The following is a 27245-nucleotide window of genomic DNA, read 5'->3' on the forward strand; positions in this document are numbered from 1 at the left end:
CAGTACATCTGGAGCTGACAGCTACCTTACAGAAAAAGAAGACTCACCAAAAATCATGCAAACTAAAACATGTAAAGTGCAGTCCCTTCTAGGAATGCTTGTTCATTGGGACTTTAAATTCTGAATAAATGTAATTTCCACAAGACATCTGCTTGTAAAGCCAGCAGAAAGTCTGACCTGTAGTTAAAGTTTTGTATGAAAATTATGCTCAGCTTAAGAGAATATGTATTTGAAAGTCATCTAGTATTCATATTTCTAGTTTCTGAATTTTAGTCTAAAGAGTTTGGAATGCTAATACAGTCTTTATAAACATACTGCATTTTGATACATTTCATTTTTCCAGCAAGAATCAAAAGATAATTGTCTCTGGAACTGTGTACTTAGGAGAAAGGAGTGCTCAGTGAAGGAGAGATAGAAGAAAATAAAAAAATAGTTTTTGTTTTAAAGCAAGAAGACAAGGTAGTGATATTATACCAAAGGAAATAAAGCTAGTTAAATTTTATTTTCCAAAACTCCAACCTAAATAAGTATGTTAAATAAACATCCAGAAAACAGTCACTGCTTACCCTACTAGCAGATGCACAACTTATTTAACCAAACAAATAACAGTGAAATATGATCAGAATTATTTACATGCATATTTACAATGCGTGTTCTTTAGAGTAGCTAACTGTTGGGAAATACTTGTGTTTGTTTTTGGTAAGGATTTCTACTCAAGTCTAACCAGCAACAGGTAACAGGAAACAGTTCAACTGAGTTTGGCAACAACAACAATGGAGTATCCTAGGAAAACTAACATGATTATATGGAGTCAAAAAAAAGAGCAGTTGGCTTCAGAATGCTAACATTTATGAAATATATGAATTTACTCCAACTACAAAATTAAATCAAACTACATAAAATTGGAAGATTAAAAGAAAGTTACAAAGTTGCAAAAGGTTAGACAAGTTAGATACATTACTAGAAAAAAAAGCAAAAAAAAGCACTGCACATACTCTTGGTTTAGATGCATGGTTTAGAACATAACTGTATTACTACTGCCTTGAAGAACACAACAAATTACAGAATAGCTTTTTCTTGTAGATCTGAAAATAAGCTTATCTGAACCAAAGATCTTGAAAGCACCTCACTTCCAAAATACTGCTTGCTTTTTCACATATCAACATGTAACATATTTATTCCAGGAAAAAAGAAAAGTCCAGACCTCACCCATGTGTTTTGAAAGAAGAAGAAGGAAATGAACAAAACAAAAACTCATACACAAAACTTTCACAAGCCACTTTTCATGATTGTGATATACAGAAAAAAAAATTTCTTTCTTTTTTGGATTGTACTCTTCTTGTGGGGGGAAGTGGAGGAAGTAAATGCAAGATATATTGTATATGGTAAATAGGATGAGTAAATCCCAATATATACTAAAGCAAAGAAGCAAGCAAATTCAGATCATTATTCTTTCCCTTTCTTCCTCAAGGGAAGTTTTAAGGGACAGTTCCCCATTAAATTTTAATTTCAATTATAACTTTTAAATAATTTTTATTGCAGCCAAAACATTGTTCAAAAAACATTTTTCACAAAATAAACTATGATATATACACAACATTTTAAGTTACAGGGCATAAGTATACAATTTTTGGCAGATTCTGTTAAACAAAATGGAAATTGTGTAACTTTAGTACTTGGAGAAACTGAAGTTTCTCATTTTGGTACAAATGTTTTGTGTCCCCCTTCACTCTAAGCATACCTAAAGTGGTTAAATAAACTAACATTAATACATAACATCTCACTGTTTTCTCTTATGTTCTGATTCTAGACAGAATTTTTCATATGCTTCTTCAATTTCTGGATCCATCTCATCATCAATCTCATCAAAATACCTGAGGGGGGAAAAAAAATCACCAAAGGTGTTAAGTTTACAGATTTTCAGAGCCAACAGATTTTTAGAATCTGTGTAGATGTCAGGAATAAAACAAAGCTTTATAAATGACTTATTTATGATGTTTTCTTAAAGGGAATGAAAAGGAAAAAATAATGGGTACTAGGAAAACAAATAAACAGAAACCTCAAAGCAGCATAGATCTGTATAAATATGTATAGATATATATTGTAGTATATGTATAGATACATATAGATATGTATAAATACCGACAGTGTTTGCCACCTTTTTAGATCATCTTACTCTGCCCAATTTAAAAAACGAAAATAGTTTCCAAGATGACAGAAAATGCAATCATGCAGTCTAAGCTTCCCAAAGTTAAATAATACATCTGTACTGATCAATTTACAAAAAAACATAATTACTAACATATTAGTGTAATTTTGATTGGTCAACATCCTAATTCAAAGACAGACTACATTAATACAGAAACCCTGCACTCCTATTTGTTGATATGTAAAAGAAGGCCACAGAAAATGTGTAAACAAAAGTTTTTTTCCTTCAAAATGTTGTGCATTGAGGAAGCAGTCTACATATTTCTCATTGGTTAGTTCATTCTTGTTGAAGTGTAGCCTTCAGAAGAAAGAACCCTCCTCCCTGATGTCAGTCATGAGAAACAGCTGACAAAGAATCAGCAGACTGGCTGTCTAAGCTTTTCTTAAGCCTTCAACAAAGAAGGTTACAGTCACCTTGCTTGAAGGTTGACTTAGAGTGTTCTATACGTCACTCTTAGGAGTTGCTATGTTTTTTAACTGCTGTCTGTCTCCAGTTTGTACTTTTCTTCTAAGCAGAGGTTCACCTGCATCTTTTTTTTCCCTTCAGTATGAGCTTGTTGATTTCTGATGGCATTTCTAATATATCTTCCAAGGTTCTTGACATTCCCCTCAGCTAGGTACAAACTGAAAGTTTTCTAATTTACTTAAAAAATACTGGTCCAGGCCTGCACTATTATCACACATAGAAACAACACTGAGAATGTTCTTCTGCGTCAAATCACGGTCTGGAAGTCTTACTTCTGAGCATAAAGTTTAGAGCAATTTATTTTAGACCATATTTCTTCTATTTATTTTACATATTTCTTTCTTATAAACTGGTGCCAAAAAGCCAGACTATATTCTCACCTATTGCTTCCCCTTTTGCCATTAGGCTGCTTTCCTTGCTTTACAGGAAGTCTGAGTAGACCTCTAAGTGAAGGGAATAGTACTTAGGCTGAGGAGAGAAAGTTAACACTTCCTCCCTTTGAAAGATACTAGAAATTTGGTAATCATCTCTTGCTGGGATGTTCATGCACATTAGTCAAACAAACTAAGGTTGCCTCACTACAAACACTTGAAGGCTTGGTGCTTCATTTTGCTTGCAATTTTTTTTTTTGAATGCAGAAGTATGTTTGTACATGTGCACAACATCTGAAATGTAATTACCATACTCAGTAAAAAAACCATGAAATAGGTTTCAAATTTGTGTGATTAAAAACCTATTTAAACCCAAACAAATATATTCACTGTAGACTAAGTAACAATTACATTATTTAGTTTCATTTTTGTCAGCATTTGGATCCTAAGTCTGCACTATCACAATATCACAGTAAAAATTACTATTATTAAAAAAAGTCACTAAAAAAGAAAACTTACAGTTCTCCAGGTCCTGACAGATCTCCTCCATTTTCTTCATAATATGGAAACAAATCCTCTCTTTCAAGCAGCTCTTGGTATTTTTCTTGATAATCTGGCAAAGTAAAAATGACACTGAGTAATATATAAGACTAGTCCTCTAAATTAACAGAAATATATAAGGTTTGGAAATTGTCTGGTTAACAGAACCATAAAAGGCAGGAAACATATGAACAGGAAAAGCTCCTTCTGCAGTGTTTTCTCAGGACATGAATGGATGTCTCGGAATGATGCCTAACTTCCCATAGAACTGTAAAGGTAGTGACAGATGTCTTTACCTCAAATGATGTTATGCTGCATTGTGCTGATTACAGGTAAAGAAACCAGATATTTTGATTTGATTTTGATACTAACAATGGACAAACAAAAGAAGACTTGAATATTTCTGACTTTCTGGAAAGGCCAAATGCTGTGGACTACTGAACAAGTTCTTCTGACCTATATGAACTCAAATGCACATTCTCCATTTCAAACATCTACATTCTTTAGCACAGAATAAATCATGTGCTCTACCAAACCAGGAATTCAGGCAGAATTTTGTCTTTTAAGTTGTATAGGTTTTAGATTCTTGAAGAATAACATATTATGTTCTTCAACAGGCCATAAACTTAATTACAATCTTTTAAAGAAGATTGAGAAAACGGGTAAGATAAACTTGTGCCATACCTGGGTCTGCTGCAGTGAAAGGAACACCATCAGAAGTGTAAAATGTTGGTTCATTCTAAAAATAAAGTCATACAGAAAGTTACATGTATTCAGAGAGAAAGAGGTTTGTAGTTTTGAGTAATGCAATTCTCTATGAATCAAACCAAATTTGCATGAAATTAAGGAACTGAAATGTCCATATATTCTTACCATAAAGTAGTTTGGGTCATTTTCAGGGGTAGCTTCTGCGTGTGGAGTTGTCCCATGAACTCTACCCCAGTTACTAGATCGCAGTTCTACTAGTTTCAGGAGCATGTGTTTCACATCTCTGAAATAGAGAAGCATTATAGAAGTTAGAATGTTTTGTGCAAAGCAGGAAATTTGGCTTCTCTAATTGTGCAAATACAAGATAGTTAAATCCATCCAAAAGAAACAAGTTCAAGAAGGACAACATTTGGTCCAGTGTGTAGATAAATTTGAATTCAATTTTACAACTGCAAGTCTTGATGCTTTATGTGTCAGTTACGAGATATTCACCCTCTCCACTTCCTCTGCTGTTAAGTAAGGAGCTCGTATAAAAAAGGAAATTGCTGTAGTTTTTATTGAGATACCACACCTTGCAGTACAAGTTGAAGAAAAATTCCTTTCTTGTAAAAGGATAATACTGGGAACAAAAAGGGAGAATGTATTCAAATTTTATTTTGATTATGTATTCTAAGCTCCTAACTTTAGTCCTCTTCATCAAACTGAAATGTTTTAGTCAAAGGGAAGAAGTAATGCCCCAGTACATCAGATACCAACACCCATTTTATTCCTAAAATAAGAGAAAATGCCTTCTTTTAAGCTAGTCTGTGGAAAAGAGTATCATTAAAGAACACATAAACAAATAAAATTTTCCCAGCTGAAACTGACTTTTGCCTTTTTTTCTTTTGTATATTCTCTATATTCTTTACATATATACTTGCTACTCTGTAACTTACTACAGTATTTGCCCTGTAACCTACTACAATATTTGCAACTAGTATTTTATCTACTCTGATAGACAGAAAGACAAAACAAATTCCTCAGTGGCTCCAAGCTGGTGGTCCAAGGTTAGATTCTCAGGGAAGCCAAGGCTGAAACTAGCTCTCCCAGACACATTTTTATAAACAAAGTTTAGTTCCTATCTTAAGTGGGGGAGGAATTCAGGAAGGGTTGCCATGGGGGGGAATTACCTCACCACTTACGTCTTTACCTGGGGATCCCTGTCAGTTAGGCTAATTTGCTAAACGTACAGAAATTGTATACACATTAGGCTGGGTGCGCATCTTTGGTATTTTTCCACCTAGTGAGTTGTGCACCTAAGGATCCTTATAAGGATAACCCCTTTTTGTCACCTAACTGTGTCTGGCTTGTGATTATAGGACCAGTGAAAAATCATCAGAATTAGTCTGTTGTTCTGTATCTTTGAAGCTTCAGCCCCAGCCACCTATTTTGGTTTCTGAAGCAAAAATTTCCTCATCCTCATCCTCCTTGGGGGCAGCTCAATTTCAAGATGTTATGAGCTACTCTTGGCCTCCCTCCATATGGCTAGATATTAGTGTCTGAGCCCTCTACAGGTTTTCAGTAAATTTGCAAGAAGCTGAGGATGAAGCACAGCAGAATCAGATACACAAATGGTACACAAATGGTTTTATGACAATTTTATGATTAGTCAGCCACTATTATGTTACTAATGTATTAACATAATTAGTCAACCAGTCATTTTTTTTCCAGATTAAAGCTACGACTGTGCCAAAAAGGTGTGCTCTCCAGAAAACAAACATCGAACCACAAAGTGTATTTCATTTTGCCTTTACATTTATAGTAATTTGTATGTATTTAATACTGCTACATATTTAGTACTGTTTGTATGTATTTAATCCTGTTCAATTAAAAATAAAAAGTATATAAACTATGAGAGATTGCCCCTATTTTCTCTTTGTATATACTTGTTTTAAGTGCCTAAAGCACTTACCACAGATATCAAGATGTAATAGGTTAAAAAAACTCAACCAACCAGTGGAACTTGAATCTCTATTAAAAATTAAAATACAAAACCTCCCCGCCACAAAAATCAACCCAACTGCCAAAAAAGCCACATTATCCTTTAACTGAAAAACACATTTTCATTTTTTTTTACACGGAAAATAACCTACATATCACATTAATTTTCATAAATATAAGTTTTAAAGATAATCTTTTGGACCTCTTCATTATAGTTGAAGATTTCTCAAGGTGTTCTTTTTCATAAAAACAAAACCCTGCACATTAGCTTATCTTCTCACCTGCTACAGTTTGCATCCAACACAACATTTTCAATTCTCTGAATCATTTCCTCCATATCATTCTTTCCTTTTTCTTTCCAGGCATCTTCTAAAACAGAACCTGTCAACTAAGGACAAGGGATTAGTATTTTTTTTAAAGAAAATTAGAAACCCTTAATAAACAATCAACTTAAGAGATTCTGTAACAATTCATGACTCTTGGACTACCTAATGGCTGATGTTCCCAGCTCCCTGTATCTCTTTGTTAAACAGATTAACAGATCTCAGGAATAGTATATTTTAAACTTCAAACAGTATAGGAATTCTATGTCCAATATTTATGTTACTTAGAAGTTCATAGCCACTTGTTTTAGTCTTGAAATATTATTTCCAAACATCTCTTCAGTGACATTGGTCAGATCTTACTTGATTTAAGAACATACTACCATCCTTTATTTCCTTGAAGTCTTATTTTTGCAGCTGATTCTACCAGTTTTCATGACAACAGCAAATACTTTATAGAACTTTAAAAACACTTCAGTCAACTTGGCCAGCATCACACATGCCAGAGAATTTCATCAGGTTATATATAAAGGAGACCAGAATTATCTGAAGAAGCCAACCTGAACGTTAGTACATAAAATTCTGTGAGGCTAAAGCTGCTGCCAAGAGAGCTTTAGCAGTAGTCAGTCTAGAACACCTATAGATGAAAGACTTTTACTACAAGAGTAGGTACTTAGTTGCCCAAATATTGCAAGAGGAGCTAAATCAGAAAAAAATCAGAAAAAAAAAAAAAAAGCTTGCCACTAATAACAATCTCCTCAGCATAAATATTACACAATCAAAGCTGCTTGGAATGGTACTTGATGATGCAAAAGGATAAAATCCCAAGAGAAAAGCAAGCATATTGGTCAGCATTTGCTTGGCTTTCATAGTATTCCAGTGGGTATACCTTAATCCTGGATAATTAGTTAAAAGCATCAAGATTAATTAAATAAAAACATATTGCACAGCAATCAGAGAAAACCCTGTATCTATCACTGTATTAAACAGAAAAGATAAAATGAGACATTTATTGCTTCAGTAGTGAAACCAAGGTTTCATGAAGTAGCCCAGTCTAGCTACATATATATTCAACATTCGTAGATAGTGTAAAACATGAGGAAACACTTGTAAGAAAAAAGTCTCTTTATTCTGTAACACCTTTTAGATAGAGCAGTGTGTCAGAAAACAATTTAGATTACTGATTTTCTTCTTCTTTTCTTCTTTACTTCACTGTAAAGCTTCTTGGTTTGTGTATTGCTGCTTAGAAAGGTTCTTCAGTGGGCCTTGCCTCAGGGAAGTACTGCCAACATAAGGGCTGACCACAAGAGTCAATGTGCTCATTGAGCACAGTCTCACACTTGCTGTAAAGCAACCTCCTTAAACACCCAAGCTTCAAATGAAGGTTTTAAATTACAAAAATCTCTCTTCCCTACTCTCTGTTCATGATATCAAAAGAAGCTGTCAGAAATTAAATTCAAGCTAGAACAGTCTGAGAAGCAGTGGAGCATGAAGAAGGGTAAAAAATGAAGAAAAACAAACAAGCCAACCAAAAATCTTCAGAAAAATACTGTTTAGCACTTGACCTTCATTCTTAATTTAAACTGTTTTCCCAACTACAAGTATAATGATACCTAGTGAAGATAAGAGCTTCTCCTACTTAGAGGATAACCATTTTACAAAAAAAGGTATAGGTTATGAGCAAAGAGATTTATTTTCAACATGAAACGGAAATCTATGTATTTCTACAATATGACACAGACAACACAGAATGAAATAATGGATATTAAGAACTTTTTGCCACAAAAAGTGGTGCACCCCAATGGCCAAGCATCCTTCAGACCACAGAGCATACCTAAGGTCTCACAAATCATTCAGACTGGTTAGTTTTCTCCCACACCAGAAGCAGCAAAGACCTAGAGGAAGCATTTACTCCTTTGCATCTTAACTTCAGTTCTATTGCTCATTTGTACACAAATGGCCTTGAATTTATTTTTAGAGCATATTGTTACTTTTTTTACTGTCTCAATTTCCTAATGGTACTAAGGAAAACAAAAGTAGTTTTCTCTGTCAATGCTGTAATGTATAAACCCCATATAAATACTTCTTCATTTGCATTTTATCCTACTATTCCCTATATTAAAGCTAGACAGTTCAAAGAACTTGATCTTATTTTCTTTTAAAACTACTGTCTCACCTTCAGCAGTTTCACTGCACATATCAAATTACTGTCCACAGGATTAGAGAAGAGTGCATTGAGTAATTCCCGAAGGCCTTCTTGAAGAATTTCTGCCCGTGTAACCTGTCCCTTTGTTCCTTTAATCTGCAAAACATATACAAAACCCCCCAACGTTTAAAAGACTTAAGTTTAAGGAATTAATTCAGGCACATTTTCTCTCTTGAATACTGTATGATTTGGTTTGTAATCAACATAGCTGACCTCTATATGCCAAACACTGTAACCATTTTAGAACATAGACTTCCATGGAATCATAAAAGGGTTTGGGTTGGAAGGGACCTTACACACCATCTAGGTCATCACCTACCTCCATCTGCTGACCATACATCTTCTGATGCATGTTATGTTGAAGTCCTCATTCACCAACATCCAAAACCCTTCTCAGCAGAGATGCTCCTGACTGATTCTCCACCCAGCCTGTATTTGTGCCTAGCCCAGATAAGTACTTTGCACTTGACCTTGTTTGCATGGTCCCACCTCCCAAGCCTGTCTTGGTCCCTCAGGGTGGCATTCCTTCCCTACAGCACGTTGACTGCACAACACAGCTCGGTGTCAGCAGAAAACTTACTCTGAGTAATGTACTCAGAATTCTGACATAGCAATGCGTGTCATGTTTTGCTTCTCTGCTAACAAATTGCTAAGAAAAGCTATCAAATGCCTGCCTAATGATCCAAAAAATACAAAATTCACAGAACCTCATGCTCTTTTCCACACTGCATTACTTATTCTCTACAGAAGTGGTAGCTTAGTTCCAGAAGACAGTCTTTATATAATTAAAAAATTACAGGAAATGGTTTGAAACCAAAAGGTAAAATCCAAGGTATATGGTATAGTCCACAAATGGACAATTTCCCCTGTTCCAAAGTATTTGAAAATCTTCCTTTTTTCTTCTAGAAAGTTAAAAGTAGAGTTCAAGGACCACTTACAGTCCAGAAATCAAAGTCAGAGAAGGATTTTCCTCATGCCAGCAGAACATTTTTATAGTGTTTGCTTAAATCAAACCACTGAAATAGGCAAGTCAAATGTATATTTTTAACTACACTACAGCAGGAAGTGAACTTGGTGAATGCACAGGTATAAAAATACAAAAAATTTGTACATATTTTTGTACATATCACAGATACAAGAAAACAAATCAAAATACAAGATTGCATACTTCATGCATGAGCCAATGACTCCAGGAGAAATAACTTTAAAAGTCTGCATTTTTAATACCTCATTTTGCAGGTTTTCACATCTGCCTCAAGGGTTTGTTAACACCTCTTATTTGTACCTGCATACTGAATTACATGTGTTATTGATCCTGATCTGCTTCTGCTAGGCATTTAACAACATTTAATATGTTGGTTAAGTATAACCATCTGGGAGTTTTGCTAGTAAAAGAAAATACTCAAAACATCTTCATTCACAACCAACAGTGGTTGGTTCTTTCCAAAAATTCTTACACTTTGATTTTTATACATTTCTTTTCTAATGATCTTGTCCTTTTTTGTTTATATGTTTCTTGGACATACAATCCAATTTTAAATACAATCCTACTTTAAAGTTCTTTTACTTTGCTGCCCTATGCCTTTAGAGAAACACCTCAAAATATGGTCCATTTCAGTGTTTACCTACACACAACAAAAAATTTATGAAAAGCTGTGTGACACCCAACTTTCTTCTTACCTCTAGGTTAAGATAAAGTTCAGCTAAGAACAGCACAAAGGCATGAAATTGTTTTCTAGTAGTCTCATCCCCTTTGGTAGCTTCATCTCTGTTTTCATACTCAGTTCGACACCTGTAAAAATTAAAACACGATTATAACATCTGTAGCCATTCCAACATATGTAACATACTACTCATTTAAAGGAATGCTGAGAACTTATGAACTGCATGAAGACTCTTACATGCTGAATGCTGGCAAGTATGATCTGTGAAGGGAATGAGAGGCCGTCAGAAAGGAATAGTGGATTTGCATCCTTTCAGAGGAACACATATGATTACATGATTATGTCTTTAAGCACTGATATATCTGATGCAGAAAAACTAAATAGAACAACTCACAACATACAGAAATTAATACAGTAACACAATTTATACAATTGAATATGAGTCCAGGATGTGCAACAGTAACACAGACAGCCAGTGCCTAAAGAAATGAAGTAGACATGTTCCCCTCTTCAGAGTGGAAGAATTTGTTTCTCTCTGTTTCCACATTGTCTTAGATGCTGTTACACTCATTTGATAAACTCTTTATCTTTCCATGTTAAGTGACAGTGATACATAATTCATGACTCCCAGTTGAGTGGTGTTAAGTGACACTGTAGAGGGACCCTGACAGACTTGAGAGGTGGCCCTGTGCAACACATGAAGTTCAACGAGGCAAAGTGTAAAGTTCTGCATATATGTCAGGGCAATCCCAAGCATCAAGAACAGCTTAGGCAGGGAAGTGCTTGGCAACAGTCCTGACAAGAAGGACTTGGGTTGTTGTGTGATGAGAAGACCAATGTGACAGTGCATGCTTGAAGCCCAGAAAGCCAATTGTGTCCTGTATCCAGAGCAGTTTGGGAAGCAGGTGAGTGAGGGTATTCTGTTCCTCTGCTCTGCTCTGGTGAGACCCACCTGGAGCACTGCATCCAGAGCTGGGGTCCTCTGAACAGGGAGGACACAGACATATTGAGTGAGACCAGAGGAGGCCACCAAGTTCACCAGAGGACCTGAGCATCTCTCCTATGGGCACAGGTTGAGAGAGCTGGGACTGCTCAGCTGGGAGAAGAGAAGGCATCAATGACACCTTGCAGCACCTTTCAGTACCTAAAAGGGGCCCACAAGAGGGTGGGAGAAGAGCTTTTCACAGGGCCGTGTAGTGACAGGATAAAGGGGAATGGATTCAAACTAACAGAGGACAGCTTTAGATTAGATATTAGGAAGAAATTTTATACTGTGAGGGTGGTGAGGCACAGAGACAGGCTGCCCATAGAAGCTGTGGATGCCCCATCCCTGTTTTTAAAGCCAGGCTGGATGCAGCTCTGAACAAACTGGTCTAGTGGAAGGTTCCCTGCCCATGGCAGAGGGGTTTGGAAGTAGATGAATCTTAAGGTCCCTTCCAATCCAAATAGTTCTATGATTCTGTAACTTTAATATAAATACAAAACACAAGATTAACATACTGTGGCAGTGAAGTTATTTTTTCTAATATTTAGCAACTGCCAAAAATACACGTTTACATAACAGTACAAAAGCAAAATTGAAAAATATTTGAGCTAAAAGGAAACCTAGACAAATTTTAATGTATTCTGAATGATTGTGTAATGGATTGAGAAACAGTGGAGAAACCAAAATATCTAAAGAGCTGAAATACAAAATTTCATGTTTGAAACTTCATTGAGAAATAGAAGACGACCTCTCTGTGGTCATCTTTTAGGTCAATTATTAGGTTGTTTATCTGCACACACTCTCCCTGCTCCCAATTTCATCCATATTAGCATGCAAAACATAAGAAACTTTAAATTTATGGCTTCAGAGTTAATGTTATTAATGTTATCCATTGGGTTTGCTTCAAAACAGAGCCAGAAAATGCAATATTAACAGGAATTGCCTTTCATATTCAAGTAACACAGTTAAAAAAAATCAAAAGCAATAACTTTGAAAGAAAAAAGAACAACCAAAACAACAACAACAAAACACTGAGAGAAAAAATAGTATTTTCAGCTTCTGCATGCCCTGGTTTTAGCTGGTGTTTCACAGTGCTTACAGTACATCAAGGACTCTTCTGCTTTTCACTCCACCTGTGAGGAGCCTGGTTTGAAGATGAGGGGAGACACAACTGACCCCATGCTGACCACACAGGTATTCCAACCCATGTGGCCTCATGCTCAGGATATAAACCAGGGAGAAAGCTGCCTGGGAGCCACTGCTAAGGAACAGTCTGGTCATTGTGGGCAGTGAGCAATTGCATGGTGTGCCTCTTGTTTAGTATATGCTAATTATTTTATCACTGTTATTATATTCTCATCCTTTTCTGTCCTAATAATACATCTTTATCTCCACTCATGACTTTTACTTTTTCTGCTACAAATTTTCTTTCCTATCTCATTGGGAGGGTGGGGAAAGTGAGTGAGGGGCTGCAAGCTGTTTAGCTACCTGTCAGGTTAAACCACAACATTCCACTTATGACAAAAGACCATTGGAATGCCCTACAGTAAAAATTTATCACACTTTTACTAGACTAAGTAAAAACTTTTCAAATAAGAGGTAAACCTGAAACTTATAAAGCCAGAGGTCTTTAAACAAACAATAAACCACAAATTTCTAAAGAATCTGGAGTGTCAAAGAGTATTCCTCTAAATGTCATGCAGTAATATTTGAAAGGATATATAACAATTTAATAATGTTGCACTTTTGTCATGTACAAAGTCTAATCATTATTAAGCTTAGGTTCCCAGGAATCTGCAGTGACTGAAACTGAAGAAATTTATCCTTTATATATCTATTTCATAGATATAAAGTCAGTTAGCCAATCAGTGAATAAACCTTACATTCCAGGCAAAAAACAAAAGCACTAAAGAAAAAAAAACCACAATGAAGTAAGTACTGTCAAGAGTCAAAGGGCAAGGACAGTACCTATATGTGCATTTAGTATACTTATAAAGTAGATTGACTTTCCAATTTGCACTATTTTGGGGATCAGACTAATATACTCAGTTCAAAAGATCTTCAAATCTTTTTTGAACTTCAAATGGAGTACTATTTTTATACTTAAAAATATTAAAATATTTTAAAATGCATGTGTTCAATACTCAGCATGTACCTGTGTTTCGAAACTCCTAAACCTATACTATTTTAAGTCAGTATCTTTGTATGCAACAAGAAGAGTTAACACAGAAACCAGAAAGATGTAACTGAAGAGACTAACAGGCTTAAAGTGACTGATACTCACCTTTGAAGCAGTAACTGTCGGAAGTTCCCACTTTGTGGACTAATGGTAAGATGGTGAGATAGATAGTTACACAACCGTGCTCCCATGTACGAAAAATTTGGGACAGATGTGGCCTTCCAAAATAAAAATGGAAAAATGAATTAATTATAAAACTAATGATTAGGCTATCAGGAAATATTTTAAAAGCTGTTTTGAAATCTATGCTTAATGTTGAGAAGACAACACAAGAGCAGAAAATCAATGATTACTTATTTCTATTTGCCGTGTTCACTTTTGTATTGCTTCAACATTTTACTATATTCATTTCAGCAAAACTTAAAAGTTCATTATATTGTGATTCTGTGGCTCTAAAAAAACAACCACCATTATACCATGTGTCTTCATGTAACTCTACTTCCATACTGTGACCTACAATTAAAGGGTATCTCAAAGTCCAACACTGGATATTAAAACACTTTTTCAAGGACACATACTCTCTCAAGGAACAATGAGTACATTTAAACATCATAAAAAGTTGTCTTCTTTCAGTCTATAAGTTATTTATTCCATAATCTCTTTTTGCCATGGTTAATACACAGGGAAAGAGTGTAAGAATACGGCAAGTAAAGAGAAACAATTTCTCCCATACATGCTCCATAGCAATCTGCAGAATAGTAAACTTCTAAATTGGAGAGTAAGACATTACAATTAACAGCTCTTGATGGATCCTTTTTTTCTAAAACAAGTCCTGTTACTGCTGAACATCTATACCTTTGTCATTTAAAAAAATGTTATAGGAATTGTGTAAAAAATCTTTTAATTTAATCTGATAATTCAAAATTTAAAGAGGTGACAATTTATTACTGTTCACAAATTTTCAAGCCTACTGTAAAAACACCTGAATTTCAGATTATTTCTGAGATGCAGGTTCAGTGAAAACAGGTTCTGCTGCAAATAACTTCACCAGCTCTGCTCAAAAGAAAATGAGGATACTAAGAACTCAGTAAATTTCTACCTTTTCCTTTAAAATCTTTGAATATTACTTTTACATCTTTGAATATTACTTTTACATCTTGATCATCTATCAGTGCTATAGATATGTTTGCATATTTGAACTGTTCCAACATGTTTGAAAAAAAGGTCTTGCTAATGCAATTATACCTAGCTACCTCTTACAGGTATAGAAAAATATGCAGTTAATATAATTCTACCATGTGCATACAATTGCTGGAAACAAACTAAGTGTCTTTGGAAGATACAACAAGTTTAAATGATTAAGATAGACAAACTTTCCAGTAAGAGGCTTGTGAACTACCTGAAAAGACTTTGGTGCTTTGGTTCAATCAGCTGCTCTGACTAGAAGAGGCACCCCTTTTTTTATAAGGTGACCCTTTTTAATACTTTTTATAACAAAAAAACCCAACAAACAACAAAACAAAACCCAGTGCAACAAACCCCCAGCAAACAAAACTTTTAATACCAAACACCTACACTTATTCTTCAAACCTCATTTGTATTTTTTAAATATTATCTTTCTTCTTAGTTGGTCTGTACTTGTGGTTGCACCAAACATTGAAATAATGAAATTTAGGTATTATGATCTGGTGTAGCACACCCAGATTTAAAAAAAAACCAAAAAACCCCAACACCCTATATCTTCCTAATAATCAATCATCACATTGCAAAATCATATTCTTGGAACAATTATTGCTGGTAATGCCACTTTACCTCCAATTCAAAAAAGTTACAATCTCAGCATGAAGGCTAATCTACCAACATATCTTGAGAAACTGTAGTTGCTCTAACAGGAACGATCCACTGCATTAACTAGGCAACAGTCAAGGTTATTAAACTATGAAGTCGGGGTCCAACTTTTGGAAGACATAAGAACTGGCACTTCACTGTGTTCAGACATAAATAGGAACATAACTATATAATTAATATTTAAAGACAGGCTAAGACACCTTAGTGGTATTATACCCTTATATATTCCCTTGGAGGTGCAGGGAAGACCCTACAGGACTTGGGTTTACTTAATTTCAGTATATTTCCTTTACAAACCCACCATCAGTAAATCTACTTAGTTGGGTCAAATTTGTATCACTGAAGCAGATGCATATAATTTCAGGAATTTTAATTGTTTTGTGAAAAGCCAGGAGACAAGTACTTGAGCCTCTGCTCAAGACTGAAGAATAGTAAGCACAGTTGGCTTTCCTTAAACACTATGCTAACCTGACACATAACATATCTAAAATTAGATGCTTTTAGATACTAGCATAGCTTTCTGGCATTAAGCATTATTTTTAATGTAATTTCAGACTAACATTGAGCTTCTCAGTTGAGGAAGTCACAGTAAACCCTAACACTGAACTTGTTTTTAAAGGGGGCAGAGAGGAAGAGGCAACATTAAAGACTTAAATGAGAATCAATGTATTTAAAATTCAGGAGGTTAAAAACAGCATAAAATAATTTTTCTTTTCCTTCCAATAAAGTTACATGGGATATTTTAATCTCTTTCTAAACTATCCCGCATGGGTTCAAATAAAGAATGGGAAAATTATGCTGCCAAATGCAGCACAGGTGATCATCATGTCTAACTAAACTGGTCTCAATTAAATTTGCATTAATTCTGTATAATAATGAGAAACCTGAGACTCTACACTTCTGTACAATGACCAACCAGTCATTCCACTTCTACATACACCAGATGAAAATATTCTGCAGATATCTGCACTTGAGTAAAAGTCTGCAAGGTAGAATTTGAAAGTAACAAACCTGTGAGAGAGTGAGACACCCAACACAATAAAGAGCAAGACAGAAACATGGCTTCATTTTCTGCAGCGAGCCCAAAAGACAGTAACAGCTCATTTGCTAAGCAACACATATCAAGCTATTCTTTCCAATGGCTCCCCCAATTAGTACAGAGTTCAGCTCAAGGTCTCTGTCCTCATTTTCATGACCATCAATGGGACTGGACCTAGTTATCCTTAGAGGAGCTTTCCTTTTCTCCATTTATACTGTTTTGAAATAGGTATATTTCAATTAAAGAAAAAAGTCTGGCAATAAAAAAGCATTTCCCAAAAGTGTGTGAACTTTAGGTATAAATTAAATTTTTTAAAGTATCTAGGTACTAAAAAGTATGTTTGGACTATGAAGACTTTTTTTCTTTTTGCACAAGAGAATAAAATATACAAAATTGTGTAAGTTTCTTCAATCTTTACTATATAAATACAGAAATTAAAATATAAATTCCTTTCAGTAAGTGCTGTAATTTCAACTGCAGTATGTTACCCAGGAGATAAAAACATACAACAAAGGAAACAGAGCAAACTGGAAAGTGTGTACAATTCAGGCATCCCAAATCTGGCTACCATTTTCAATTTACTGAGCAAAATCCTTCCCTATATATTTCAGTCTAAAAGGGAAAAATACCAAATCATTAAAATACTACATTCTTACAATTATGTAACAAATACTGGAATGCCTGTCTTGGACACTGGGTAACAGAGACATAATGTCCATCTTGTAAGACAGAATACATTACCTGCTGATAGATGAGTTCAACAAGTTCTTGTAAAGCTTCATCTGCAATGACCCAGCCATTCAGTGTTTCAGCAAACTGCTCTATTTCTGTTTCAAAACAACCTGGTTGCTCCATAAGGTGATTTAGGAAGTCTTGTACATATTCTGCCAGAGTCAGATAGCCATCACATCTATCTTCGAAGGAAGAATCCTATAGAAGTGAAAGAATAAACCAACAACTTAAAAACAACCTTGAATAATTGTTATACCTTTTGTCTCCAGAAATAACCATACAGCCCCTAGTTTTGAATATATGCATACTTGATAGAGATCTTTATTACACAGTTCACTTTAACACTTTTATAGAGCACAGATCTCAACACCTCCTGGAGTGTAGACCTCAGAAACCTCCGGTAGTCCAATCACCTTAAGAACCAGGCAAAGTATTTTTACAGACACTAGGGTCTCCCGGTAAAATACATAAAAAGATGGATTAAAGAGAAATGAGTTTCATAAGCTGGTTGCAAGATTAACTAATAAACAAATTAAGTTTATCTGTTAAGGGTGGAACTACCAAACTGAGGCTCAACACCCATTCCTGGTGTGGTGAGACTAACTGTATTGTGGATTTATGAACTGTAGAAGGAAAAAGAATGGAAAATTTGAAACTAAGTATTTTTGACTTGGATAGTGTGTATAGTGCTCCAAAAATATGCAGAAGATAGAGTAATTAGAGAAATACAATAAATACATAGTATTGTTCCCATGTAAGGAGTATAATCAGAAAAAAAAGATATTTTTAAAATCAGTGTACTTGTATTTCTTGGCAAAAGATGAAAAATTACGAGGAATGAAATTAAAATGGAATTGCATTAATTTACAGCTACTGAGGTTTAAAACCAGACAATACAGTAAACACACTTGCTCTCTAAAGAGACAAGGAGGTACCCAGTATCACTTTATTGATATTTATGCTCCCACTGATGGAACTGAAGAACACTGATTTTGTCCATTCAGAAATGAATCTATGTGGGAGTATCTAAAGTCAATACTGTTCCACATAATTATAATGCTGGTATATGAGGGGAATAGCAAAGAAAGAAACATACTTTGTGATGTCACTAGTAGAAACACAGTACAAATAAATCACTTTGTCACACTACACAAAAGATTTTGTAAAAGACCTCATAGATTTCAGATGTGCAAGGAGCCTGAAGAGGCACTTTTAAAAAAATGAGTTACAATTAGCAATTCAAGATACAAGTGTAACATAAAGAAAATCAGAACTCTCAACTGTTCTACCATTTAAAAATGTTTAAAGTACATCTAAAGTACAGTTGAGCTAAAATGATAAAGCACTTTCTCTTTACTTAGTGTACATAAACATATCAACAAGGATTATAACTAAATTCTCCCACTCCCTCTTCTACCCCATAATAGGGGATTTTTTTCATTACTTTGTCATCAAAATGTCTGTCTCTCCTCCACTGAGAAGCAACATGGATCTGTGAAAATTTTCTGGCTGGGTATGAACTATGAGAAAGACAGATACATGTTGAAAATGTACCATATCCTGGTATTTATTTCATGACTTGTGAAGAACGTGTGGGTAAAAAAAGCAGACTTTCCAAAATCATTCAGACACGTCATAAGTTAGTGAGGTGGGGCACACATCAGTGTACAAGAAGTAAAACTAGAAAGATTTCCTATGATATTTATTTAAGTAGAATATATGTCAGTTAATAACACTAAAGACTAAATAACTTAATGTTGCCCCACCAGAAATAGGAAAAAACATGGGTTTATGGAAATAGAAGCAAATTGTTATTACATAAATCCTATGACATCCTGAGGATTGGAGCATGGGCACTTCAGAGGTCCTTTCTACCCCAATGATTTCTATTATTCTAATGGCTTGAAGCTTACAAGTCCAAAAACTAAAGGCTAACAGGCCTGTATATGACTTGCTACATAACCTGCTTCATTAAAGGAAATCAACATTTATAAGGCACTTTCAAACAGCCCAGTAGGAGTTCCACACAATACATTTAAAACTAGTTTGTTTTACAGAACTATTACATTACTGGGAAGCTACTGCAGCTTAATCACATACAGCTGAACTAGGATCTCTCCAAACAACCTGTCTGACTCCAGCCAGGCTGCAGAGCATGCGATTGCTGTAGCTGGTAAAAGAAGCTGCTCCTTCTGACAGCCACCAGATTGTTACAAGATCCTCAGCAGAGAAGAAGGTATCTTCCTCTCACACTCACTTGGCAAGAATCCAGTCTTAGAGAACATCCTTCTTTGTAAGGGATCCCAGTACCATTTGGTATACTGGTGTCCCTGTTGTATACACTTATTTCCAGTTCATAATTAAGAGGCTACACACAGAGAACTAAATTCTGTACCATATTCATCTACTTGTATTAAATATGCAACTTCAAAAGTCTCAGTTTCAGTAACTATGCCAGGGAACTGAACAGGAGAATAAAATGAGTAATTTAGAAATTCAGAAATATACAACTTTATTATTTATATTTGATACTTTAAAAACCAACTAAATTTAGCCCATATCATTGATCTGATTTTTCTTCAGACTTCTTAGGAACAAGATTTTTTTCCCTTCAGTTATATGAACTCAGCAAATTTTCAACCAAGTTATTGGTTGAAATAACCCAAGTACCAAAAGACTGTTGCATATACAAAGCCACCTATGCATGCTGCATGACGTTAAGTGGTACTCTCATACTCAGTCTTCTGATGGAAATGACTGAAGTTAAAAAAGAGAAAAACACGAGGGAAGGATTGTGGAACCCTAAAATAAGAAAAATCTCACTCCTAAAGCTATGAAGTAAGAACGTCATTATGCCTACCTGATGGAATGACAGCCATATTATTACCATACAGACATGTCAAGGAACAAATCTGATGTTTCCTACTGGCAATCCAAACCTCCCTAGTCACTAGTTCTGCTGCAGACATCTAAAATTTCCAATGGGCTGGACTCTGTATGCAAACAGAGAATTCCTTTCTCTAGCCTCTCTCAGGCCTTTCTTCAAAGTCCTGGTAAAGTTTTTCTGAAAATTCTAGTAAACCTTGTAAGCTGTACTCCTTAAACCATCTTCCTGGGTAATTGATTGTTTTGAGCATCAAAAAATGGAAAGATTGGAAATTAACTGTCCCAATATCAAATGTTACATGGACAGACACAGTACTTATAATGGTACATAATTGAACAAGGAATCAACACTATTTTTAAAATAATAATTTTTTTTGCTATAGCAAAACACCTGTATTTTATGAGATAAATACAATATTTCAGATCAATAAATTCAGGGATCTTTATAAATGAAAGCTGAAAATTACTAATTTTAAGTAAAAAAAGAAGTTTCTCAAAACTCTGCTTTGATTCAAATTTTAAAACTCATGGTCTAAATCAGTGTAATTGTAAAGTGTGTTAAATTTCTTATTTTTATTACAAGTGAGCCAAATTTATAAAATTCCTTCAGTTAGTAAACTAAAAAACCAACAGATTTTGTAATAGTGAAGGATGAAAGAAAAATATCACTGTTTTATGTGTATCATATTCTCATTAAAGTCCCTGCAACATGTTTTGCTAACGTTTTTAGATGTATTTTTATTAATAGATGAGTCACATTCATAGCCTATTCCAACAACATAGCAACCAGGAACTCCCACATGCTTGTGTGTTTTTGCAAAACAGCTGAAAAGCAACATTGTTGGCACTGAAACTTTGCAGTTTTAAGAGTGCACTATGTATGCTGTTCTAAAGGTTGTTTGGGTTTTTTTCTTTGTCTTGAAACTGAAACACTTTATTTATAGAAAACATGTAACCAGTCCTTGGGCAAAGTAGGGTTTTTTTTTCCCCTCTAGATGATCAATTCACCAAAGCAGGTTCACATTAGCATTGTCAACAGTTTTATATTGGCTGTGGGCTTTATTATTCATGAAAATAATTACAATCAGTTAACAGGCAAAGCTGGTAACACTGAAGTAACATCAATTTTACTGGTGAGGAAAAGACTTCAAAATACCACACCACCATATTTAGCATTCAAATGAAGTATTTTCCTACCAGTTATTAAAAATCTATTTGATTCAGCATCTTTTTTTTATCACTTGACTGTATTTGTAAAAGTTCCCACCTGTTTAGATATAGTACCAGAGTTTGACTGCTTGCATAACAAAAGGATATTCCAAGAATTCACAGAGATCATTCCCGGACTAGCATTACTGAAGCAGTAACATAGAAGACAATGGAGTAGAAAATAGAAGTACCAGTTTTTATTACATGATGCATCTACAAACTGATCTGAGTCTGGCTGGAAATACATTTCTTATTAGGTGTGTGGGTAGGCAACTGCTAGGAATGAGTCTAATACTTTTTTTTTGCCCTTTGGTGATACAACACCACTCAAGGAATTAGGACACAAGATGGTACACTAGCTTAGGCAGTCACGATGAGTGGTACCTGTGGCACAGGAAATTCAGGAAAGGCAAAGCCTGTGGTCAGAAAAGCTAAAGTTCAAGCTTTCTCCCGTGCTTTCTTGAAAAACCTGTGAATTCTGTAACACTTAAGGTAAGCTTTCAATTAAGATGCAGTATAAATGTAACTACAACAGAAAAGCCAGATTTCTCTCATGTTGGATTTAACCAGTCATGGTGTAGGTCAAAAAGGAATGTGGTTATCTGCAGCAAGCTTTGGCAAAATATCCAACAGCAGAGGCTCTCATGTACATCCTGGCTGCAACTCTGGAGGTTATCATCAGAATTTTTGCAATCTCATCATCAAATACAAAATTCAAAGTATCTGACATAAAAGATCTCAAGAAAACATTTATTAATTTGAATACAAGTAAATTGGCACATACTAAGGAAGGAAGTTAAAACACTCACTGTGAAATTCTGGTTGAAGTTCTGGTTGTAGCCTGGTGGATAAAATTCAGGTGCTTTAACAGACAAGTTTGATGTTGCTACAGGATCCACAGTTAACTGAGGTTCAGCCATTCCTGGTCCAGAATCAAGAACTGAAACTTTATCTTGTGATCCAGATGGAATTCCCGTCTTTTGCAGGTGTTCTGAAAAATTTTTGTTAACACTTATCTTAGAAATCAACAAATAAATATGTGTTCACACAGAGTAAACACAGAATATATTTTTCTTTTATGTAAAGTATGATTTTACTATAAATAATAAATGCATAGACTTACTTTAAATACATAGGTTTTATTATTTATTCTTAAGTAAGGATACTCATTCAGGCACACTCTAGATGTCTTTCTACATGATAGAAAGTAAAGAGTGTTCATGTGCAGGTGCCCCCCAAAAAAAAGAAGGTAAAAAACCCCTTTTTTCCATGTAAACACATTTTTTAAGAGTTAACCTAAGTAACTAGTAAATCTGCTTATAGTACATTTGATTATCCTGTGATTTTTCATAGATTTTAGCTACAAATGGAAGGTCAGTAAATGACAGACATCACTAATTTTTATCAATGTTTATTTTCAACAAAATGCTCAAGGACACTCGGTTACTATTGTTCTTACATACCATTTGCTAAAACATCCAACTGAAGTGTTTTTAAAACACTATTTTCCAAACCTCTCTTTACAGAGTAGCTCATAAGTTTATTGGAAAGAGAACCTGATACCTACCTGAAAAAAGCTGACCAACAAACATTGCTTTGTGTTACTGTTGGGTTGGGTTAGTTTTTTTGCAAATAGGCTAGAATTCTTCAGTAGGGGGAAGGCTGAGACCATCTGCAGTCAGATTAACAGATGGATAAAAAGCACACTCAGATGTGGGGGCACGAAAGGGGGGAAAAGACAGAAAGTATTGCAAGCAGATGCAACACAACATCACACCTTTACCTGGTCCAGGTCCGTAACCCCATATGCTGATTTCAGCTGGGACAGAGTTATTTTTCTTCTTGCTAGCTCGTATAGCACTATGTTTTGGATTCAGTATGAGGTAAGTGTCAATAACACACGTTTCCCATGCTCTGATGGCAAGCAGATGCACAAGAAGCAAGAAGGCAGCAAAGACCAGACAGCTGACCCGAACTGGCCAAAGGGATAATCCATACAAGAGAATGTGACGTTCAGTATATAAACTGGAGGGGAGTTGGCCAGGAGTTGTCAATTGTTGCTGGGGGACAGGCTGGGCATCGGTCAGCAGGTGGTGAGCGACTGCACCGTGCATCACATGACTCTCTCTGGTTTTCTCCCTCTCACCCCTCTAGTCACCCTGGTGTCCGCCAGCCCCCAGAGCTCACCACGCTGACCCGGCCTCAGCGCGGTGCACGCATCGCACACCCGGGAACAGGACCACGCTCCCGAGGGCAGATGCCGGTGACCCTGCGGCGCCGCGGGGAGCCGCGCAGGTGCCCCGCGTAAAGAAAGAGCGGGGAGAGCAGCCCGTACCTGCCATCCCGGTGCCCAGGGGCGCCGTCTTCGGAGGCCGCAATGGTTCCTGCTGCGGGAAGAGGCCGCCCGGCTGGTGGTGCTCCTCCTCGGCCGAGCCCGAACCGCGGGACGCACAGCCCGCGGGGCGGGCCCCGCCGCCGCTCTCCAGCGCGCCGCACCCTCGGCCCCGGCCGGCACCCGGCGTTGGGTTGAAACTCTCCGACATGCTGAGGCCGGGAGGCTCGGGCGCTCATGGGAGGGAGGAGCGGAGCGGAGCGGAGCGGGGCGGGGGGAGCGCGGGCCCGCCCCGGCCCCGCACTTTCGGTTTCACCCCCGCGCAGCGTCGCGATGGCCGCGCCCGCCCCGAGCCCGCCGCAGCCTGGAGACGGCGTTTCCAAAGCCACCGTATTCCCTGCGACTGCATCTCCACGGTAACGAGCGGGGCGAGGTGACCGTGGCAGAGCCAAGGTTTCAGCTACAATTGGAGACCTGCAGCCACAGGTGCATCACGCCACGCTGTGCATACACAGCTGTTTCCACCAGAAAAGGATGGAAAAGCTGCAGGCGAAATTCTAAATTTAACCCCATAAAGTTAAGCCTCAAACTAGACCATATTATTGTACGGTTATGGCTACTTAATAAAAATATGTTCGCTCAGAACAATATATTTTCATGTATAACTTATACATGATGAGGTCACAAATGCTCTTCTGATTTAATGTTTAACAAGGACTTTCCATGCCAATGGGAACCAACTGAAGAATATGGTTCATGTAATGCATTTTTCCTAATATTATCACATAAACAGTGAGTGGTTCAACTCACATGTTCATTTACAATTTAATTCATCTATTCTTCTTCAATTTCAGCCCAAAGTCTTGCTCTACTTGTTTTGAAAACCTGGTATCACAATCAGCTTTCAAGATAAGGCAAAGAAGTGTGATCTGGTACACCACAAATATACCCCAGCTGATCCTGCTGAGGGAGTTTATATTTTGTCTCCCTGAACAGTCTGATCTGTGCTGCCCTGCCACAGACGAAATCAAAACATTGTGTGGCATTGGGTCAAACTCCGTTCACCATTCATGAAGGGGGTGAAAAAAATAGGCAACTATGGATGAAACATTACTAAAAAAATCAGAATAGCTCTGTCTTGTATTAAAAAAAAAAGTCCAATTGGATTTTTTTTAAAATGGTGCCTTTAGAAGTCAAGTTCCTATTGGGTTTATTATAACATGTTACCATTTTCAATTATTAACAGGGGAGAGGCAGGGTATAAAATATTTGTTATTTCCTCAAGGCTTGAATTGGACTGATTTTTGGTGAGATAAAAAGGTGGCCAGACATTAAAGGTGTCACAAGTTAAAATTAATGAGGTTCATGGGGACACTGTTCCTAGGCAACCCCTCTGGAAATATAGAATGGTAAACTAATATATCTATAGTCTGCAACTGGAATGAGAGCCGATGCAGGATGTTTTGAATGAGTCTTAAAAAAATTGTAATACCTTATTTGTGTAAACCACTGTAAAAACTAATTTAAGCAGTATTATCAATTCTTTAAAGATCACAAATTAGCTACTAAATTTCTACATTAAAAATATTCAGTGTTCTTGTGTTATTTCAGTTCCAGTTTTAATGCATATATTGTCACCTCTGTCCACATCTGTAGACTTTGCCTTACCAGGAGGAGAATGAAAAGCTTACATTAATGTGAAGATGAAAAATTAAATTCTCCATCATTATATACTGGGATCACTTTTGAATATACCAATCTTTCAAGTTAGCAAATCTCATTCTTTAAGGTATACACCTTATGTATATAACTTAATGTCTTAAGTTCTTGAGGAAGAAGTTTTCACCTTTGGACATAAATGTGAACTCTTTTCACATAACAGACATTTTGTATTAATTTAATTTAACGACTGTTCAGTAGCTACTTACCATTTAAAGTGGAATGTGATCCCAAGTCCATATTTTTCTTACAGGTGCACTACTTAAGTTTGCATGAACCCAATTGTGTTTGGTTGGAAACCCAATTTCCTCTCCCTAGTACAGACACCTAAAACCAGAAAAATAATTAGGTAGTTAATTCCAAAATGACCCCTGAATATTACCTACAACAGTACACCCCTTTAGACTGCTTAACATTATGTGTAGAATATTTTGGCCTGACTAGCTGTGAATTACTTCAAGCCTCTGAGACCACACAGCAGAAGTCCTGAGATCGCTAAACTAGGCAAACCTATCCTAAGCACCTAATGACTGGATTAAAACTTTCACTGAATACAACTTTGAACACTTCTAGGCAGCCACAAAGAAATACCTGCTTTGCCCTAAATGTCTTAACTAATAATCCAAAACTTAGTTCAGAACCAAATCTATACACATCTTCAGCGCCTGGCGCAGAGAAATCACACATTGTAACCTTATCAGTACTCAGAACACAGGCATTTTTACATGCTCTATTTTTTTTTTTATGCTGATAACATATTTCTAATTAGAGAAAAGGAGAGGACTGATTCTAGCTTTTCAAGTGTAATTTATTGTTAATAGCTGTTATTATTCCAATTGCTACCATATTGATGAGGCATACTGTTGTAGGAGTCAATGTTTATTGAGCCCAAAACACAAAGCACAGGTATAATCTGCAGCTCTAAAGCTCTGCAGACCTCACACATGCTTATTTAAAAGCACAGTAATGAATACTTAGTCGTAGAGTATCCCATTAATTACTCTCAGGGTAACTTTCATGTTTTCAGCGCTTAACTTTGCTTGCTAAGTCACCATTTAGAAGTCTGGAAGCTGTATGACACCTCCAGCAATATGCAGTTTGCATGAGCAGCTACAAAGACTTAAGCAAATTAAAAAAGCTAAACCAAAATACACCTAACTCATACATGGAACCCACAGATCGTTTGAAGTAAGAAAACATATGCAGGATCATGCAAAGACAATATATTGGGGCAATGGGCAGCGTAGCTGGCGGTCCTCTGGAACTGCTTCTCCAACCCCATGTGCTCATCTAGCTAATGTAATATTTCAACAGCTATAGAATCGCAGAAGCACCGAATCGATTAAGTTGGAAAAGACCGCTGAGATCATCGAGTCCAGCCTATGACCGAACATTACCACGACAACCAGACCATGGCACTGAGTGCCATGTCCAGCTTTTCCTTAAACACCACCAGGGACGGTGACTCCAGCACCTCCCCGGGCAGCCCCTTCCAAGATCTAATCGCCCTTTCTGTGAAGAAATTACTCCTAATATCCAAAGTTGACACAGCTCCCCATTTTCTGTTCTCGTACTGCACCTACCACTCCGACACCCCGCTGCTTTTTCAGGCATTTTAAGAAGTAAAAATAATGACGAGGACACCACCTACGTGCTATGGCGTTAACCCCAAGTCCAACACGCGCGTTTCAGCACGTCTCCTGGCCAGCGCCGATCTTCGCCTCTCCGCCGCGACCAGTCACGGGCGGTTCGGCGTGGTTATCCCGCTCTGCCGCTGCCGGCGCCGGCGCCGCGGACTCGTCAGAACCACGGCCACCCCGCGCCGCCGCCCCTCAGACGCCGCGTGACGC

The 27245-nt window shown here is 36.6% G+C and overlaps 1 protein-coding gene across 2 annotated transcripts; it reads right to left on the minus strand.

Moving 5' to 3' along the window:
* Positions 1-466: 466 nt before the first annotated feature.
* PAIP1 (poly(A) binding protein interacting protein 1) lies at positions 467-27240 on the minus strand. 2 transcript variants are annotated; one of them, XM_015652849.3, is made up of 12 exons: positions 27047-27240; positions 25605-25722; positions 22154-22335; positions 17259-17447; positions 13736-13848; positions 10483-10594; positions 8773-8898; positions 6555-6661; positions 4459-4576; positions 4270-4324; positions 3565-3658; positions 467-1874 (listed from the first exon to the last, which is right to left on the minus strand). In XM_015652849.3, the coding sequence occupies exons 2-12, from the start codon at positions 25633-25635 to the stop codon at positions 1781-1783; spliced, it is 1221 nt and encodes a 406-aa protein (XP_015508335.1). In that variant the 5' UTR covers positions 25636-25722; positions 27047-27240; the 3' UTR covers positions 467-1780. The 2 variants fall into 2 exon arrangements, with proteins under 2 accessions (XP_015508335.1, XP_015508334.1); XM_015652848.2 differs by lacking the exons at positions 25605-25722; positions 27047-27240 and adding an exon at positions 23680-23920.
* Positions 27241-27245: the final 5 nt, after the last annotated feature.

Source organism: Parus major, chromosome Z (assembly GCF_001522545.3).
Source record: "Parus major isolate Abel chromosome Z, Parus_major1.1, whole genome shotgun sequence".
Lineage (NCBI taxonomy): Eukaryota > Metazoa > Chordata > Aves > Passeriformes > Paridae > Parus > Parus major.

What these genes read in the sequence shown, in the direction of transcription:
- PAIP1 (XM_015652848.2), bottom strand. Translation starts at nt 23,887, where the DNA reads ATGTCGGAGAGTTTCAACCCAACGCCGGGTGCCGGCCGGGGCCGAGGG. An exon ending in ATGACCCAAACTACTTTATG is followed by an intron (nt 4,325 to 4,458) that starts GTAAGAATATAT and finishes CTTTATTTTTAG; the next exon opens with AATGAACCAACATTTTACAC. An exon ending in CTGTCAGGACCTGGAGAACT is followed by an intron (nt 1,875 to 3,564) that starts GTAAGTTTTCTT and finishes TTCCCCCCTCAG; the next exon opens with GTATTTTGATGAGATTGATG.